The 19,297-nt window shown below is 43.2% G+C and overlaps 1 protein-coding gene across 1 annotated transcript in view; it reads left to right on the forward strand.

Annotated features, from left to right (window-relative positions):
• The window catches only part of LOC104514513 (talin-2-like), a gene marked incomplete at its 3' end in the record, with an annotated part of 99,816 nt that overhangs the window by 49,130 nt on the left and 31,389 nt on the right, over positions 1-19,297 (forward strand). The window contains 11 exon segments of the mRNA XM_010158230.1: positions 2,474-2,567; positions 5,539-5,628; positions 6,702-6,824; positions 8,143-8,286; positions 8,477-8,638; positions 9,751-9,891; positions 11,094-11,275; positions 12,492-12,624; positions 14,159-14,260; positions 16,974-17,144; positions 18,919-19,065. Of these exon segments, the coding sequence (XP_010156532.1) occupies positions 2,474-2,567; positions 5,539-5,628; positions 6,702-6,824; positions 8,143-8,286; positions 8,477-8,638; positions 9,751-9,891; positions 11,094-11,275; positions 12,492-12,624; positions 14,159-14,260; positions 16,974-17,144; positions 18,919-19,065 (1,489 nt within the window).

Consider the following 19,297-nt stretch of genomic DNA (forward strand, 5'->3'; position numbering starts at 1 on the left):
GTGATATGATCGGGGTCAAGTATTTTCACTTGCTCTTTTCTCATGAAAATGAAGAGAGGCAGAGCTTCCTTTGCTTCCTGTTTATAAGATGGCTTATCTTCTAATTTTTCTCTCATCTTCTACAGTACTATGATGAATCTTGTATTTTCTTTCCTTCCATCCCTCTTTGTTTCAGCTATAATAGGCACTCCAACTTTTTTCAGTAGCTTTGGCCTCCTTGTGGAGGCATTTTTCTTGGTCTCATAGGACCGCAATGGTGGCTGTGTTCCCTGCAGGATCCAAGTATTAATTTGCTGAATTTGATGGAAACAAATGTGGCTTTTTAGAGTCCTAGCAGTCCTTTTCCACTCTGGGGTTGGTGTTTGAGGGGCATCCTTGCTGGTTCTACTGCTTCCAAATAGTTCTGCAAGTAATGCTTGTACATTGGGTCTATTCTTGGGTACAGGTACCTGGTGTGTAGTAATGATACTCAAGGGAGCACATTGTATCCTCTACAAAGCTGACAATTCTAGTCTGTTACCGAGTTTGGTTTTTTCTTTAATCACTGACATGCTCTGTGTCAATGCGTGTTGTCTCTCTTGGATTAAAATTAACAGCAGAAAAGATGTTTTTATATGAAGTTTGTCTGGCAGTGACCAGAACCTTCCACTCCTGCTATCTATTCGTATATCTGTCTGCAGTGACATTTTTCTGGTACATTCAGGAGGCTGAGAATCCATCATTTGTACTGACTGTTGGTGAAGCCATGCAGGTGTTTTTGCAGAGAGAGATAATAATTGTAAAAATATTTCTGTATATACACACACACGCTGACTTGGAAAGTGTCAATGGTTAGTTAAAGAAGAAAGCCAAACTTGGTAACAGACTATATATATAAATAGCAGGACTGTGTGTCCATAATACAGTATGCCTGACGGGACACAAGGCATATACGTGAGTCCTAAAAGGCAGAGGAAGTCAGGGAAAAGGGCTCCACAAGGACAGCAAAGTTACTGAAAAGGGTAGGAGTGTCAGTTAAACAAATATGTCTATTAGTTTCATTTGTTTTGCCCTAGAATTAAACATAAAACCTGTTTTATATGTAATAATCACATCCTGTTTCCCTTAGTAACAGCACGATAATATCCATTTAGGTAATAATGTTATTAATGTTACCAGTCATGCTATCAAGTGCCTGTTTTCTTCAAGACAGAACAATCCAAATGCCACACAGTTTTCAAGGCCAGAGGAATGCATATTCTCCGTGCACTCTGCTTGCACTCATTTTCTCACCTGCCATGAGGAACAACACAAAAAACACGCGCTTCCCTATAATGTCACACTGCAAGCTAAGATCTTGCAAATTGGTGACAACTTGCTTAGCTATCGAAAAGCTCCTTGATTAATAACAATGAATGGCAGACTTCTACTTCCTCCTACAAAGTCTCCTCTTCTAGAAGCTGCTTTCCTGGGCGGTTAGCTGTTAAACATATGCAGTTATAATGAATTTTGCTTAATATCAGAGCATTCATCGGAAACACAAATAGTGCCTGTATCGTATGTCAGATTCAGTCTGGGTTCAAGAGCACCAGAACTCTGAACTCCCATAGAAAAGTAATGCAAAAACATCGTGTTCTCTGTGGATTTAAACCAAAGGGAGCTGATGCATATTGACTCGGAGAATATCACTGATTAGTTAGAGGGGAAAAAAACCCCAACTTGATAAGAGGCTATAGAAATATATAGCAGGATGATACGTGTGTGTAATACTGTGTGTCAGACAAGACACGAGACTTGGCTAGCAAAGGGTATATAAGATTAGATTCAAACAATTTTTGACTTACTGGCCTCTTGCTTCTGTGTCATTTAAGACTTCTGGGGTGCTAGTAGAGAAATTATTCAGTTACTATTGGACCTGCAGAAAAGCTAAAATACCTTTTAGCAACTAAGTTACGTCACTGTGCAAATGTAGTGGGTTGACCTTGGCCTGCTGCCGTGTGATGTTTTGCCCTTACTTAACGATGTTTTCCCAGAGGTGCCACCAGCCTGGCTGCTGGGCTCAGCTGTGACCTGCGGTGGGTCTTTTGGAGCCACCTGGAACCAGCGGTGCCCGGCATCGGGCAGTCCCTGGCCTCTGCTCCGAGGCCACCCCTGCAGCCACGGCCTTGCCACAGACTCCCAGTACACTTGTTGCTGTGTGTATTGATTGTGGTGCTTGTTTCTTCTGGACTAACTTCTCCACTGTCTGCACTGAAGGGAGAGATTTTCAGGTGTGGATCACTAGCAAATGCTTTAGTGAGAATGTCCTTGCTCCTGCAAAGCTTGTTAAAGAAGTCTGTAAGTGAATTGTGTAACATACAGTTAATCCCCAAACACTTAAAAAGAAAAAGTGTAGTAGAAGATCAAATTTTTAACAGTGTAGAGTTAATGAAACAGAAGTTTTAATAAGAATAATAGTTTAAAATATACCTTTTTTTCCTTCCCCTCTCCCTAGAGCTGTGACTGAGAGTATAAACCAGCTCATCACGCTATGCACCCAGCAAGCTCCCGGGCAGAAGGAATGTGATAATGCACTCAGAGAACTGGAGGTATTGCTACAAAGTTCTTATGAACAAAAAGGGGCTCAAAATGATTGTTTTCTTTGTTTTCTTTGTCTGATTAGCTGCTGTAACAATCTTATTACTTGATATCTATGTCAAGGGCTTTGATTGTGTAAGAGGTAAGCACACAACCTCTGTGAACATCTTGCAGTTCTGGTGAGAATTAAATTTGTTGCCCTGTCCCCATCTCTTCTTCTCTGCCCCTCAAAAGGTACAGGGTAGTCCTCATTATTCATACCCACTGTGAATTAAGGAAGAACCATGACCAAGTGGACATTCCCACTACCAGCAGTACACTGGAAGCTGCTGCAGTGTCTTGATTTTTCTGCTTACAGAATGTTGTTACTGATATCCCACTTTTAGGATGACATTTACCATCTTTTACCCTGTCACTCCGTGCCATTTCTTAGCATAGACTTTTGATGCCTTGCATCTGCTTTGGCACAGCCAAGCTGGTGTGACAAGTGTGTCAGTACGTGCTTTTGTAAGGTATTTTCTGGTTCATGAGTGAAATGTTTAGCTGGCTAAATAGGGGTAGCAGGACAGTTGAAAGACCTAATTGTAAGGCTGTGCACTGATCACAGAGACAGCTGCTTACAGTAGTAGGAAATCGAATCTTTTTAGTTAAAAACTAAATGTTTGGTTGCTATCAAGGTCAGAACATTGAGGTATGCCTGGCCTGTGTAGAGAACATAAACCACCTTAAGCTTTTTGATACCCCTTGCTATCAAAACGATACCAGGGACATTGCAGTGCATTCCAGCATACTGTAAGCTATTGTAATATGCAAGTCCCCAGTCATCCCAAAATATTGTAGGACTTTGCCTAGGAGTTGCTTTGTACTTCTGAATTCTTAGCTTCTTGAGCTTAGAAGTGTTCTCCCCTTGCTTAAAGCGAGGGGCAGCAAGTCTGAATAATAGAGAGAAATGGAAATTGGGCCATAATGTCATGGCTCCCTGAAATCACTGCAGAATGCAGGGATGGAGTAAGCAAGGGGAGTGAAGCACCATTTCTCAGGACCTCCTGAATGACTAATGCGCAGAGATCTGCAGAACAGCGGGGACGTGAGAAGTCAGAATTGCCAGCCAGTGAGCCACAGAACATGGAGAGCTCTGGGGAGAAATGTAGGGCAGAACAGCCTTCCAAAGCCACTGCAGAAGGTTCTGTGCCAATAGCATGGCTGGCACGGATTGTGAGCAGAGCCTGGGAAGGGCAGAAAGAAGATTTCTGCCATCTTGTACTTCAGGAAACACTTGCCTGAGTTAGGACAGTTAGCGAGAAAAGCCTGGGTGTATGAAATTAGATTAATTTGTGAGGGAAACTGAGGCAAAACCACACAGTCCTGAAACCAGACTGAAGACTATCAAAGTGACCTAACAAGCCTATCAAATTTTGAGGAAAGCATTCTTAGAAGTCTTAACTTTCAATTTCTTTTTACAGTGATTAAGCTCTTACGTCTTCCCTTCATTACCCCAATTCATTACCTACTATTTCTAGTCTCCCCAAGGCTTCTTAAAAGTACTACAAAGTATTGTTTCTGTAGAAAGAATGTGTCTCAGCTGGAATTTGGTAGACTGTCAGTATACTCTGTAGTCTTCCCTGGAGACTGACAAAGTGTTGTTTAGAGAGGACTTTGCTGTATGATCTCCAATGAGATAGCTGAACTTGCCCAAACTTTCAGCTGAAGGGATTAACAGGAGCCTTATAGTAATAGCAAATGTATGTCAGTGGGAAGTTGTGGTGGGTTGTGTTTGGCTGTTCTGTTTCCTTACACTCCGAGGGCTTCTGTCTCCATAGTAGTACAAGTACTTCAGGAGCACCGTTCACTTCACAGCTTGTTATTTAAAGATGGAGCACGACAGTGAAGAGTTGCTGCAATATCTGTCAGCACTGAGGAGGAGATGAGAGGCAACTGGAAACTGTTTTCTAGATAGGACTTCTTCACATCACCCTGTTTTCACAGTTTAATTACTGTAAGGCTTTAAGTTAGCCTATAGCTTTTAAAAAGCAATAGCTGCGCTGTTAAAAATGTTGTAGGTGTATCTGAATGTTAGGAGCTTAGTTAGAAACGTCTAAGGGTTTAAAGTCATGCCCAGATTTCCTTCAGGTGGAAGGCAAATGTGAGTTACAGATGTTGCTATCTTTCTATGTTTACTGATTTCACTTTCATTGGAAAGATTCAAAGTCTTTTCAAACCTGATATTTGGCAGAAAATAGCATTCTTCCAAAACTGGACGAAGGTAAATTGCAGATTTTTTACGTGCAAAGAAACTAGTCTGCTGCATTTTACACCTTTTACAAGTTTTGTTACCAAAACGCATTGATTCTTTTCAGTGAGTATGTGATTGACTTTCACAGTGTTATTCCCAGGAATCGGAATCACCTCAGAGAAAGAAATTAAACCCAACTCAGTGTGTGTAGTTTTCTGGCAGAGGGAGCTACGTGGGTGGAATCTGTTGACAGTTGTAAGAGGCAGGCAGGTGGTTGACTTGCACTTAGTTTGGTAGCCCTTTGTGTCTCTAGACAGCACTCAGCAAGTGGTAGCTGGTTTTCCTATTGTTCTTATAATTCCATTTATGAAATTTAAAACAGTACTGAAAACGTGTCAGGCTGGTGACAACTGACAGAAAAACGGGTTATCTCATGTCGGCTGAGCACTGCTACCTGACCATAAATCACTCCTCTCAAGCACAAGGTAAACCACCCTAGCCTGTGCTCCCAGCAGATGAGTAGCGCACTAGTGTGTAGTTACCACAGTTCTGTTAATGTACAGTAGCATTTAAGGTGAAGCACATGCATCTGTATGCGAGCCCTCCATGAGTGTGTAGTTTTGTTTGCTTGCTGGAGGCAAAATTGTAAGATTACACTGGTATAAGCAGGATAATTATGACAGTCTGTGTTTTTCTCAGCTCAGTATTTCAGGTTGTGTCAATAATCAGAGTATCTGTTGTTATTTCAGACAGTTAAGGGAATGCTGGATAACCCCAATGAACCTGTGAGCGATCTCTCATATTTTGATTGTATTGAGGGTGTAATGGAAAACTCAAAGGTAATTTCCTTTTCCCACTTCTGTGCCAATTCTGAAGTGAGTTTCGATTATTGTATGCTGCGTTCCTTGATAAAACAGCCTGAGATAGGTCCCTTAGAGGCAATTTCAGTTTTGGTCACTAAGAAGGCGTATTGCCTCAGTAAGGAATTTTTACTTAAGTGACTGGTATGCAATGCTGTAAAAGTTTCCTGCTCTCTCCCTTCCTCTCCTGTGTATTAGACAGCATGTGATACTTCGATGAAGTATTTTGACTGCAGCTATGTTTAGAATGGCCCAAAGTGTAAATGGGAGGCTTGGCATTGAATGTCGTCATATTGTTCTGTGCAAAACAGCTTAGACAAATGTCTGAGCAGTCCGGCACATCAGACAATCTGTGTGAAATCTCTTCAGTGACTTTAAACACACCATGCTATCCACGTGTCTTTGAAGCTTTGCTTTTGGTGTCATTATTCGATGTGCTGCAATTGTCTCACACCCTTCCTTCTCGGAGAGAAAAAGAAAGTGCTTAATGCATATGCATGTCATCTTGCAGCTAACGCTCTCCTGCAGTGAAACCTGACGTTGAATTTTAACAGGAGATAACAGAATTCAGTGGGAGACACTGTGGGAATGAATGTGTATTCTGACATTCAGATGGTTCCGGCAGACCAGATGCAGTTTGGTTTCCACTGAGTTTCAGTGAGTTTGGGAGCAAAGAAGATCCCAGACGTGTCAGCAGCAGTTGCTGGATTGGTTGTCCTGTTCTGCAATCCATGAAACATACCTAGTGCCAGGCTAGGGTGGTGGCCAGTGGGTGACAGCAAAACCAACGAGGGTTAATTCTCTGTCCTCGAAGACACCTGGGCTGTAGTAGTGTGTGTTTAGCACCATCAATCCGGTGTCAGTCTGCATGCCTTATCCCTTATGCCTCACAGAGAAATGTGCCCAATTCAGAGAAGTTGTTAACTAGCTAAAATTTCTGGAAATCAAGTCTAGGAGAGTTGTGGGGCAGAGCTGGCTGAAGGCCAGGAATCACTTGCCTTTGGGTGGTAGGGAAGTGTATTGGGAAGGTAACTTTTTTTTCCATTTCTGAGGTTCTTGGAGAATCAATGGCGGGCATTTCCCAGAATGCAAAAACTGGAGATCTCTTAGTCTTTGGAGAATGTGTTGGAGTTGCATCCAAGGCTCTTTGTGGCCTCACAGAGGCAGCAGCTCAGGTAAGCTACTGAAGTCTGTAAAGCAAGCGTATGCTTCTATTTTTATGGAAAGCTCATGTTGTCAGTGTGTGAGATTCACCTCCCTGTGGCTAAAAAGATGATGACCTTGTACTACACGGCATGCTCTGTGTAGATCCATGGAAATTGTGCATACACTGCTGTACGTTGCACAAGCAGCAGAGCACAATAACATGCATATTTTATCAGGAAGGGAAATGACATCTGAAGGACACTTTCCTGAGGTTAAAGCAAACGTACAAGCTGCAGCATATGGAATTCATATTTGTAGCTCTAGCTCTGAACTATTACATTATAGAGAAGCACACAGAAAACAGCCACAGGTAAAATGGATGAATCAAGTTTGATTTTGCTTGTAAAAATTCATAAGGAGCATTACTAATTTCTGTCATTGTAAATGATCAGCAACCTGTTTCAGCTGCTCAGATACTTGCAGAATAACCCAAATTCTTAAGCTACTACAGTGAATTCAGTCTGGAACTGAACTGAAAATCCAGTCTGGAACTGGTCACTGTGGTTTCACTGGTGAGGTAACAGGGTGTCTTGAACTCCTGAGAGCTGATACAGGCCCTTCAGTGAAGAATTTGGCTTTAGGGGATCATGCTCTGCATCTGGAAACAGCTTCTTGATTTCCAAGTGCAGAATGTCCCTGTATGGACTTAACCTTCACATCTAGCCCAGCATTGCCTTGCTGGCATATCAAATGACAGATAATTTTATGTGTAATGGAAATTCATCAAGAAACCTGCATAGACAGTTTTGACAGTTCAGACAATTCTTCCTTGTTGAGAGGCACGAAATTTTTATTTGATTGGAAAAGAAAGTAAGTTTGTCCATCAAACCTCTTGAGCTGGAGTGAGACCAGCCACTGCAGACCTGAGGGGTCCTACACGCAGCAGTAGTGATTTGCTGTGAACTGGTTTTCTGCTCAGGCTTGACACGCACCCTCACCACCTCCAACTGTGGCTAATCCAGTAGGTAAGTTGCTGATGCCTGTGACCATTAAAGCTCTTTTCATTGGCTATGCATGTGAAAAATAACATTTCCAGGGATACTAGCTGCTCAAACAGGGAGAGTTTTGTTTTGACTAAATAAATTTAAGAATTGTACAGGTAAATTTTCTTGCTTTCACAGGTTTCTGGAGATTTATTACTAAAATAAAATTGTGATTGTACTTCATAGTATGATTTCTGGATAATCTCTGATCACCATGTGCTATCACACATGCAAGCTTATCTAAGAACCAAGACAGATTTAGCACTCTTCCTGAGGCTTGTTTTCTTCCTTTCTCCATTTCTAGGCTGCTTACCTGGTTGGCATCTCAGACCCAAACAGTCAGGCTGGTCAGCAGGGTCTTGTTGACCCAATTCAATTTGCCAGAGCCAATCAAGCAATCCAGATGGCTTGCCAGAATTTGGTGGATCCCGCAAGCAGCCCATCGCAGGTGATTCCAGAGGATTGCAGTGAGACCGTCATTGTTAGGATACATGGCTTGGCTTTACTTGTGACCACGCAAAGGAGTTTGGGTTTGAAACTGTTGCATGGCTTTGAACTGCAAGTTTGCAGAGCTAGAGTGTCGTGACTGTCACGCTCCTTGTGACAGTCGGTTTGTTTTGTGCCGTCTATTTTGACAGGTGTTATCAGCTGCCACAATTGTGGCCAAACATACTTCTGCTCTGTGCAATGCTTGTCGCATTGCTTCATCAAAGACAGCGAATCCTGTTGCCAAGAGACACTTTGTGCAGTCTGCCAAGGAAGTTGCAAACAGCACTGCTAACCTGGTTAAAACTATCAAGGTACAAATGCTGCTTAATTATGCTTATTTCTTCCTTTATGGTTTTACTGGGGGGGGAAGGGGTGTTGATTGAGACAGAATCAGAACAGTTAGAAATATCTTTGTACCTTCTGTGATATGTATGGTTTAAGAAATCATTAATCACATTTTTGAAGACCTGAACTGAAAACCACATCGGTGGCATAACTGAGTTGTAGTCGAGATGGAAAGAACAGGGCAGTGTTGCTGTTAAGAGAGGCAGCTGGCCTGTCCAGTATGAGACCCCTCTGTGCTGATGTACTTAATGAGCTCGCACCATGAGAGTAATTGGCAAACAACTGAAGGTGAAGGTTTTTAGTGGTGTTACGTTGCTCAATATTCAAAGGTTTGTGGAGGTATTTCTGAGAACTGTACCATACTTAGAAGAGAAGAAAAAAGAAACAAATAATACTGGGAACGCAACAGAAGCATTTTGTTGCTGCTGTTTAATAGTCTCCTGATAATAGTAATTTTTTATTTCCCAGATACTTGCCTGCAGTTTGGCAGGAGGTAGCTTTTCCTCATGCAAGGAGAAATAATACTCGTTAAGCCATAGAGGACTCACAATTCTAAACCCTTCTGGAAGCCATTAGCTAGTCTGCTACTGAAAGTCCTAAAATAATTCTGCTGTTAGGAATGGAATGTTCTATTATGTTACACAGAAAGTCCTTCATATTGAAATTTTTCCTGTGAGATTATGGAAGAGATCAGTTGAGTCATGAAAATGAGAGCAATAAATTATTGGTTTGCTTAAAAAATAAATAAATCAGTTTATAGGTAAGAACCACCTTGTTAGCAACTTTTGCACCCATTGGAGCAGGAGTGCTGAGGCAGGATTTATGAGAGTCATCAGAGCGCAACGATAGAAAACTTTTCTTCTGTCTTGTAAGCAAAGCAGCAGTTTTAATTCAGGGGTCAAGAACCAGCTACGTAAAGAAACACACACTTAACGGATCACATTCTTTGCATCAGCCTTGTTTGTGGAGGAACCTTCACGCCCTAAGCACACAACAGTTTATGAAGAATAAAATCACCCTCCGTCAGGTTTGCCAAGAAACCCTTTCAGACAGAACCCAATCATGATTTAATTTCCAGGCCCTGGATGGTGATTTCTCTGAAGAGAATCGCAACAAGTGTAGAATTGCTACTGCACCTTTGATAGAGGCTGTGGAAAATCTGACGGCATTTGCGTCAAATCCTGAATTTGTCAGCATCCCAGCACAGATCAGCACTGAGGTAAGGCAGGATGTTGCAGTTCCGCCCTCCAGATGTCAAAAATGTTGAATTAATCGTGTGTCAAGAGAGAGGAAGTGAGTGTGAAGAACTGACCCCAGAATGTGTCTGTGTGTTCCTGGGTGTTCATAGGGCATTCTGCTGTCTAGTGCTTAACCTCTGGCCTTGAATTTTGCACAAGTAGGATAAAAATAATTAGGCTACTGTAGGCACTGCCAGTCTGCTGTTAGAGAAGTGATACAGTACAGGTGACTCACATGTCTTGTTAGCTGGATGCCTCCATGTGATCAAGTAATAAATACCCCTTTTTCCGGTCAAGAACAGCTTTAAAAAAAGGAACCTAATTAATTCTGAAAAGGATTGAAGGGACATAGCTGGGGCTTTTCCTGTCCAAAAATGATGCAATCATGATGACAAGAAGCAGGTTTTCTGGGAAGAATAATTTCTGTGGGTCTTCTGTTTTGGTTTCTATGGGTTTTCTTTTTTCCTGAGTTCTCTATCCTCAACCCCTGTAACTACAAAAGAATAGTATTTAAAGTAACTAATGAAGGGTGTTTCTTTCAGGGGGAAAAAAAAAACCAAACAACCAAAAAAACCCCACCTTCGAGCTGCATACAGGCTTCGAAGTAGAGGTCATGTATTGTTAGTGACTCTCCAACTGCTCCTTCTTTCTCTAGCAGCCTCCGTTCCAGCTGGCAATACCAGATGATGCAGCAACTGTTGCAGTCTTAAAATTGTGGAGCTACAACTGAAATCAAAGTCTGTCCTCCAGGCCTGGAGGACCTGGGTTTACCAGATTACTGGTGATAAAGTAGATACAGAGATGATGACCCAATCAGAGTGTTGTAGTCCACCTAATTCCTGGAGAAAGAGCATACTTGGTTGAATCTTGCGAGTTTTGAGACAAAGTTTACTTTCAATGATATCTCAGTAGTCTACAGTGAACAAATGTCATTGTTTTCTCCTGCTTCTCAGCTGGATGGTGCCTTTCTGAACTTGAAAAATGTTTGTTACAGAGAAAACAGTGGACTGCGATGATATTGGTATTGTTTCCGTGTCAACTCTCTGTGAATGGAGTGGTATGATACGAGAAATGTTAATGCTATTTCAATGTTAATTAAACCAATTTATCGGAGCAGAAAGTGTGGATGGACTCAAATAATTATTTATGTGTTCTTTGTGTTCTTGTACCTTTCTGACCACAGGGATCACGAGCACAGGAACCAATTCTAGTTTCTGCTAAAACAATGCTGGAGAGTTCATCTTTATTGATCAAAACCGCTCGTTCTTTGGCTATCAACCCAAAAGACCCTCCTACGTGGTCTGTACTAGCTGGGCATTCCCATACAGTCTCAGATTCTATCAAAAGTCTTATCACCTCTATCAGGTATGTCTTTGGTAGTAACTTTTTTGCATCCACATTTATTTAGCAGCCATTCATAAAGAATAATAATGTATGGCCATTAGCACTGTGGTATTTTTCACTAGTGGAAATGATGTATTCTGTGATGCACAGTATCTCCCCAGTTATGCCGGGTGTTTTATCACGACTGATGACTGCAGCACTCTGCAGCATAGGGTTGTTCTTTGTGTTATAGTCACAGAATCACAGACTGGTTTGAGTTGGCAGGGACCTTAAAAAACATCTAGTTCCAACCCCCCTGCCATGGGCAGGGACACCTTCCACTAGACCAGGTTGCTCCAAGCCTCATCCAGCCTGGCCTTGGACACTCCCAGGGATGGGGCATCCACAGCTTCTCTGGGCAAACTGTGCCAGTGCTTCTCCAGTTTCACCTCCAGTTCAGTTTAAGGTAAATGTAATAGAGAATGCTGTGGTGAAAAAAAACCCAGAAGTATCTGATTGACCTCCACCCAGACCACATACCAACATACGGTGTGTGGAAAACAGCTTTTTATTAAGGTTACCTTTGCTATCTATTCTTTACTACAGTGTTCCGATTTAGTGGCAGGATTGCTGCAATAAGAAGTAAACCTGTCTATCCCTTTCTTATTGGAAATTTTGAAGTGTAGTTCTGTGCTTAACCTCTTAGTATTGACTACATCAAAATGGTATGGAACAGTGAACTAAGGAGTGTTTACAATTCCGTTGATCTTTGATAACGATTGTACTACAATAGCAAACTGCATGCCAGGACAAAGTACTCAGCAATCAACCTTTCTGTAAAGATTCCTTGGACTGAAGGTAACACCCAATACCTCAGGAATTGTTTTCTGAGACAGCTGATTGCACTGGACAGAGATGCAAATATTTTTTCCTGGTATGTGTTGCATTTTCATGGTGACCTTCATTATTGGGCCAGTTTGGCCATCCCGAGGACGTGGAATTTGTACTTTTCTTCTGAGGCAACAATTGGGTTTTTTCTGTCTACTCTACATTAAGAGAGGAGCAATATGTATATGAAAGTGTGCCGAGTATTCTACATAAATCAAAATCCCATAGGTAGAACAAAGCTAACTTTTGTCCTTGGCGCTCCCCTCCCCTGTGCTTTACGTCTTGTCAGGTAATGAAGTACACTTGTGTGCAGTCATAAAAGAGCCTGCCTCCTCACCACTGTGCTCGGCTTACTATCACTGTCTTTCAGGGACAAGGCCCCAGGCCAACGAGAATGTGATTTCTCCATTGATGGGATCAACAGATGCATCAGAGACATTGAGCAGGCCTCCCTTGCAGCTGTCAGTCAGAGTCTGGCCACCAGGGATGACATCTCCGTTGAGGTAAGGGAGAGAGCACAGGAACAGACAGAATAATGGCAAACAGCCTCCTCGCTTACCCTGCTGCTTTTCTTTCTGTTTGAAGATTTGGAGCCGAGCACTCAGCACAAGTGAGGGGAGAAGTATTTTTACAGGAACCTTTCTAGGGAAAATCGTGTGGTGGCCAAAGTGTATCGCTTCTGGAAAGATACCAGAATCACCAGGCAAAGATACCAGGCAAAAGTAGGGGTGAAAGTAATTTCTAACCACTGCCCACATATGGCTCTGACTTCCTGGGCTGATGTGACCAACTGATAGTGTTTCTCTGGCGCCTTGTCATGTGGAAGTCAGGATGTTTCTGAAACTACTCCGTTACTAAGAGTCCGTTGATGTGCATGCCTACATCATATTTTGTAATGCCTATTTTGTCATTAAGTGAAATCTGGAGTTGGCACTGATATGTTCTCACTAAAAAACACAGACCAATCCTGTGCTGTTTCAGCCATTAGCTAACTGAGGAAGGTCCGTCGTGCTAGACAGCCTACAAAATGCCAGCAGCTTGTGATCAGATTCTCAGCTTCGTAGTCAGTGTATTTTTGTACTGTTGCTTCCTGAGATTACATGCCTGTTAGTGTATTCAAGTGGTTTCTTTGGGCTATAATGCTGCATATTACAAACATCTCAGACTAAATGAAGCTATACAAAAGAAGTTATTAAAGAGGTCATAAATCTTTACTATTTAAAGTAATTTACTATTTAAGTCATCTTGCACACCATGTCAAAGTGAAATAAATATTACTGAAAACGGCAGTTATTTATAAAGGAGTACAGGAATGTGGAGAAGTGCAAAAATAGTATTTATTTTCTCTTGTCTTTCATGAGTGAGCTAAACCCTAGCAGCTGCCAAGACATTAAAGGGCTCACAATGAAAAGCCAGTATTTGTGTCTCAGCAAGGCCAGTAATATGCTCTTGTTACACTCCTGCCCCACAGACAGTATTCAGGAGGTCAGTCCGCATCTCTGTCCCTCAGAGATGTCATATTTTTCCATTATAGGTGAATTTCTCCTGCTAGTTTCAAAGCCTACAGCAGAGCTTTTTGCTCTTGTGCTGTGTTGTCTGCTTTGAAGGATGTTTCTTCAGGTTTAGTCAGAGCTTCTGCTGGTGTCTCTGATCAGTGCAGTGCTACTAAATCTTGGGCCAGGCAAGGATAGTTGAGTGGGGAGGGGGCTGTCACACCACAATGAGGAAGGACACTTTGAGTTTGCTACTGTCTGACAGAGTAAGAGGGAGCCATCTTCCCCCCTCTCTCCCCAGAGTTGCCATATAAATCTGAAGTGGAGACAGCCTGTCTCAGGGTTCTTGCTGTTCAAACAGGATAAAGGAGAAGAAATGAGCAAGTACATGAAGAAAGCTGACAGTGTGGTTTTCTGCATAGTACTGTGGTGGGTCATTTGAATGGTGTTCCGACTGTGTTGGTCGGTCTGAGGGTGATAGGGTAAGGTATGACTTGCTAAAAGAACAGCTGTGATAGTAACTGACAATTTCTCTTCATATTAGGCTCTACAGGAGCAGCTGACGTCGGTCGTCCAGGAAATCGGTCACCTCATTGATCCCATAGCTACTGCAGCACGGGGAGAGGCAGCTCAGCTTGGGCACAAGGTACTGTCCTACCATTACGAAGGTATTTGATATCTCAGCCAGCTGGATGTTAGGAGAAACGGTGATTTGGTAGGTTTTTCACTTCCTACAAAAAAGCAGAAGGAAACATGTGGAAGGAGCAAGGATCTAGGATTTCCAAATACTTGGAGCTGAGGCCAAATATGTTGATGTTTTGGGCCATCGGAAAGATGTTTTCACTGAGGTTGTTGGTGAGGGACAAGTTTGTGGAGAAAGGACAGATGAAGAAAGGGGAGGGAAAAGCAAAGATGGGAGGGCAGAGCACAACATTGTAGGTCTCCTCACCTCTGGCCGTTGCAGCCAGCAGCTGTTCATAAGCGTGGGCTCTGCCATCTCTTCTGCTGTGCTAAAGGTGACCGCAGGACCTGGGCCCATCATGCTGCAGGTTTGTTTGGCAGGTCACACTTATAAATTGAATATGTGTAAATAGCAGAATTTGGCCGGTCGACGAAGTCTGGAAAAGGTTTGTCACATCCTATCCTGATCAGAGGTCCTTGCGTAAAGCATGCTACTCCATTTCTCGGGCAGCTCATGACAAAGTGAGAATGGCGATGTGGGATGTGCACGGAGGTTATCTCTGGCCTTTGGAGGCCACCTCCTGAAGCAGCTTCTGTGGGCTGAGGAGAGGGAGGTTTAGACTGTGGTTTCAAAGGGGGCGTGTGATGTGCTCACTTTCCACCCCCTGAGCAGGGCACTCTGTCTCCATCAATTCTAGAGTGAGCATTAGCTGTATTAGGAAAGAATTAGTGATTCTGAACTACCCTGAGTTTCAGCTCCTGCTGCACATTTTTAGGGGTTGGGGAGGGGACGAATGACTTATAACAATCTTGTATTCCATTGTAAGCATTGTGTAAACATGTTCCTCTGTTATGTGGAGTGTAACTATGGTGGAACTTGTGCTTATTAGATCTCCGTCCAAAACCAAAACATTACAGCATGCATACCAGGAGTGAGCATTATTTACTGTGGTTATTAGAAGGTTGTAGTAGTTTCTCAGGTAGTAATGGCTCATCCTAAAATATATTCTTAAGAGAAAAATAAATACTCGTTTTCTTTGTCAGTATATTTAATCCTGGGAAGGAATTGCGTTGTTAGTGTGTGAGCTCTTCCAGAGTTGTACTCAAGTAACCCCATTTAGCTTTGGATAACCATCAAATATTTTGTAACATCTCAACTATTTGCAGTTTTGAGTCTCAGTGTGCCCCTACCCCTTTGAGGCACACAACAAAACAAGATTGCTAAGATACAGGTACACAGGGAGTCACATTCTTCCTCACGATTGTTAGGTAAATGATGACGAAAGTCTACAGCATTTTCCTTGAGCCAGTTTCTCAAGCTGAATGCAGAAGAAACCATTCTTGCTGTTTACTTTGACGGAGTTTAAAAGACCTTATGTTTGTGAAATCATCCCTATTATCAGTATTTTTCCTTTTTTTTGTCATGGCTTTAATCCTCTGAGAAACAAAACAGTAAAAGCAGTCTAAGGCTTAAAATTATTTTGGCTCTTAGCTATCCAGAGTCATTTAGGTGGAACAAACCTTTCAGTATCTTTTCCTGCATATGAAGTACTGCGATGTTTCTTGCCTATGCCAGCTTTCGAAAGCCCTTGCAAACGTATGTGCACGTGAACTTCTGAGGCTTCAGGTGTACCAGATGGTGCTGCAGTGGGCTGTTTGTGCATGCTCTGTGGAGTGATCGGCCCAAAGCAGGACAAGGCCTTTGCTTCCAGTAAAAGTGGTAAAAGCACTGTCTTGTGAATTTCTGACCCAAGCGCTGTTGTGGTTTTCTAGAAGATGACAGGTAGACAGTAAAAATATTCATTCATATAAAACTATTCACTTACTTTCTTAGAATACACCTGTAGGCAATAGCAGATGTTTCCTCAGAAGTGTAAATCGCATCAGAAAATGATGAAAACAGAGAGCCTGACTCCACATACTTGTAAAGACTGCAATCCAGCAGCAGCTGCTAGCAGAACTGTGTCTTTAGATATTCCAAACACTGTACTGAGTCCAAATAATGAACTGAGGGGGAAAAAAGCAGCATCTACGGAATGTCCAATACCAGCCGCTGCGTTGTGGACTAGCACTTAACCACTGGTCTCCTTGCGGGGTTGGACCATGTGGCAGCATCGTGCCTCGGGAATAATGAACAGTGTCCAGAAGTGATGTTAGCACTTGTGCCCACTCTGGTGTCTTACACAGCAGAGAACTGTGCAGGTCTGCACTGGAATCTGATGAAGACGGGTTGAGCAGTTAGGGAGCAAAGGCTGCGAATACAAGCAGTCCCCGAGGTGAACAGAGAAGACCAAACACAGTTTGGTCTCATTCTTAGCTGTTGTCTGCAACACAGGCTGGGAAATTCCTCCGTTGCGTGGAGGAGACACGCATGTCATGGATGCTCCTGAGTAGCATGTGGCTCCCGTGACAGTTTTGAAACTGCTTTCGTCTGACCTCAAGGTACTGTGTGCGTCTGAGGGAGAGAGACTCTGCTTTATCAGGGAATTGGAAGTCAAGGAGAGACAGAATCACACGGGCACATAATCCAAACTAAATGCTGTACAGGGCAGAAGCACTAGGACATTGTGCTGCTTGAGCTAACCCACAGCTCGATGGTAGTCGGGGAATATGAGTCCTTCTAATTCCACCTGAGAAACTGGGTTAATGGCTTTCTGTTGTCGTTCTGACTTGTTTAGGTAACACAGCTGGCGAGTTACTTCGAACCCTTGGTTTTAGCCGCAGTTGGCGTGGCTTCCAAAACGCTAGATCATCAGCAGCAGATGACCATGTTGGACCAGAGCAAGACACTAGCAGAATCTGCCTTACAGATGTTGTACGCCGCCAAAGAAGGGGGAGGAAACCCTAAGGTATGGTTGCTGTGTGTAACTTACGGTTTATTAGAGATGGGCCAGAGGGGAGGGCAGATGGGGCAGAAAAAGCAGCACATACCTACTGCACAGCTCAGGGATATGTATGTGGTGCAAATGTCGTTGACAGCTCTACTGACCCTGGAATAGTTTGGGCTGGAAGATGCCTTAAAGATGATCTGCTGCTGTAGTTTCAAGCCTGTCAGCATGGGCAGGGAAACCTTCCACTAGATGGGGTTCCTCAAAGCCCCTGTCAAACGTTGCCTCATTTGGCCTTCAACATCTCACCAGAGCGTAAAGTAACTTGTCAAAGCCTAGATTATAGCCCCACACACAGCAGACCGGCCAGCACACAACAACTCCTCTGGCACACCGAGTGCCTGTATAGAGAGCCCCTGGCACACAACGCTCTTACCAGTGTTACATTCCTTGGTTTTAAAGTAGTTCTGTAATGGCGTTATTTCGTATTAATGTAGCGAGTTGCCTTAGTTTCTTACAGCTTAGCTATGTATGCTTATCTTCTTCTACTGTTAGTATGATCTCATCCATTTATAACTACAAGAGAGATCTGGAGTGTATAAACTAAGCCAAGTTGCAGAAGAAGGTTTATAGAGTCCCCGGCAAGCGATACCTTATTCTTGGGCGTGCTTTGAGCACCCCATAAAGACCCCTCATGCTCTGGCATGCGTTGCACCCCTTTACAGACTTCTTCCTGGATGAATTTTTCCTCCACATGCTTCACAAGCCCCAGAGGAAACCCCCAGATCATGCTGCATCATTCCCAGGCACAATTCATGCGCCTCTGCAGAGTCCCAGGCATGGAATGCCTTATTCCCACATGTGCTTCTTTATAGAGTCCCCGGTGCGTGACACCTCATTTCAGCCGTGCTTTCCACACCTCTATAGAGAGCCCCCAGCACGTGACACCTATCCGCGCACTTTGCACACCGGTAGAGAGAGTCTGCAGTGCTCCACACCTCATTCTCGACACCTCATTCTGAGGTGTGCTTCTATAAAGGGTCCCAGGCACTCGACGCCTCATTCTCCTGTGCTCTTCCCATGCCCCTATATAGAGTCCTCCACACTTGACGCCTCATTCTCATTCTCTATTGAAAGCCATTCTCAGGCACCATTTGCCTGCTTCTATAAAGAGTCCTCCGCACTCCACGCCTCACTCTTGGGCGCAATTTGCAGCCTTTAAGAAGTCCCAGGTGCTTTGTACCTCTCACCCCTTTCTCAGGTGCCCTCAATCTTGGGTGCACTTCTCGCCCCTTTAGAGTCCCTAGCGCTTCACACCTCTTTCTTGGGTGCGCTTTGCGCGGCACACTTCACGCTTTTATAACGAGTCTCAGGCATGCTTCCTGCCCCTTTATAAAGAGTCCCCAGCCCACGATGCCACATTCTCCAGCACACTTTATGCACCCATATATAGAGAACTGTTTGCTTTTGTACAGATCAAGACTGTCACCCTAATGGATGTTACTTTCCTTTCCTTTACCTTTATTGTTTTTGTTACATACCAGTCATTTTCATCATTTTTTCTAGAAAACGTCCTGTTTCCTTTCTAAGTGATTCCTGTTTGACATTGTTTTTTGTCTGACCAACATTTTTTCTTTCGCTGTTGCTGCTAGATTAACTTTGCGTCTTGGATCTCTAAGGAGAATTTCAGACTTGTTACTGTATTGTTTTCATTAATGACCCTTTTGATTCACATGTTGATTTGTGCACAGAACGCTCTCTAATGAGCGCTTGTTTCTCACTTTCTCTCACCCAGGCATCCCATACTCACGATGCAATCACTGAGGCTGCTCAGCTGATGAAAGAGGCTGTGGATGATATCATGGTTACCTTAAATGAAGCTGCAAGTGAAGTAGGCATGGTTGGAGGTATGGTAGACTCGATAGCAGAGGCAGTGAGCAAGGTGAGCATAGACATCCACACCCCCTGTTCATTTTGCACCTGAAAGCTGCTCCGCATTGTCGGGTATTGGAAGAGCTGCTTCTTACTCTTTTCAGCACCGGTTGGTAACACTATGAGAGGGAACCTAAAGATTCTTTGTTTTTGCGGAGTGTGAAATCAGACTGATCTGGGCGATGACGCTCACATTAGCAATCTACACCGTACCTCATGGTAGAATTTCTACGAAGTATTTT

The sequence above is a fragment of the Eurypyga helias genome, unplaced genomic scaffold (assembly GCF_000690775.1).
Source record: "Eurypyga helias isolate BGI_N326 unplaced genomic scaffold, ASM69077v1 scaffold2359, whole genome shotgun sequence".
NCBI lineage: Eukaryota > Metazoa > Chordata > Aves > Eurypygiformes > Eurypygidae > Eurypyga > Eurypyga helias.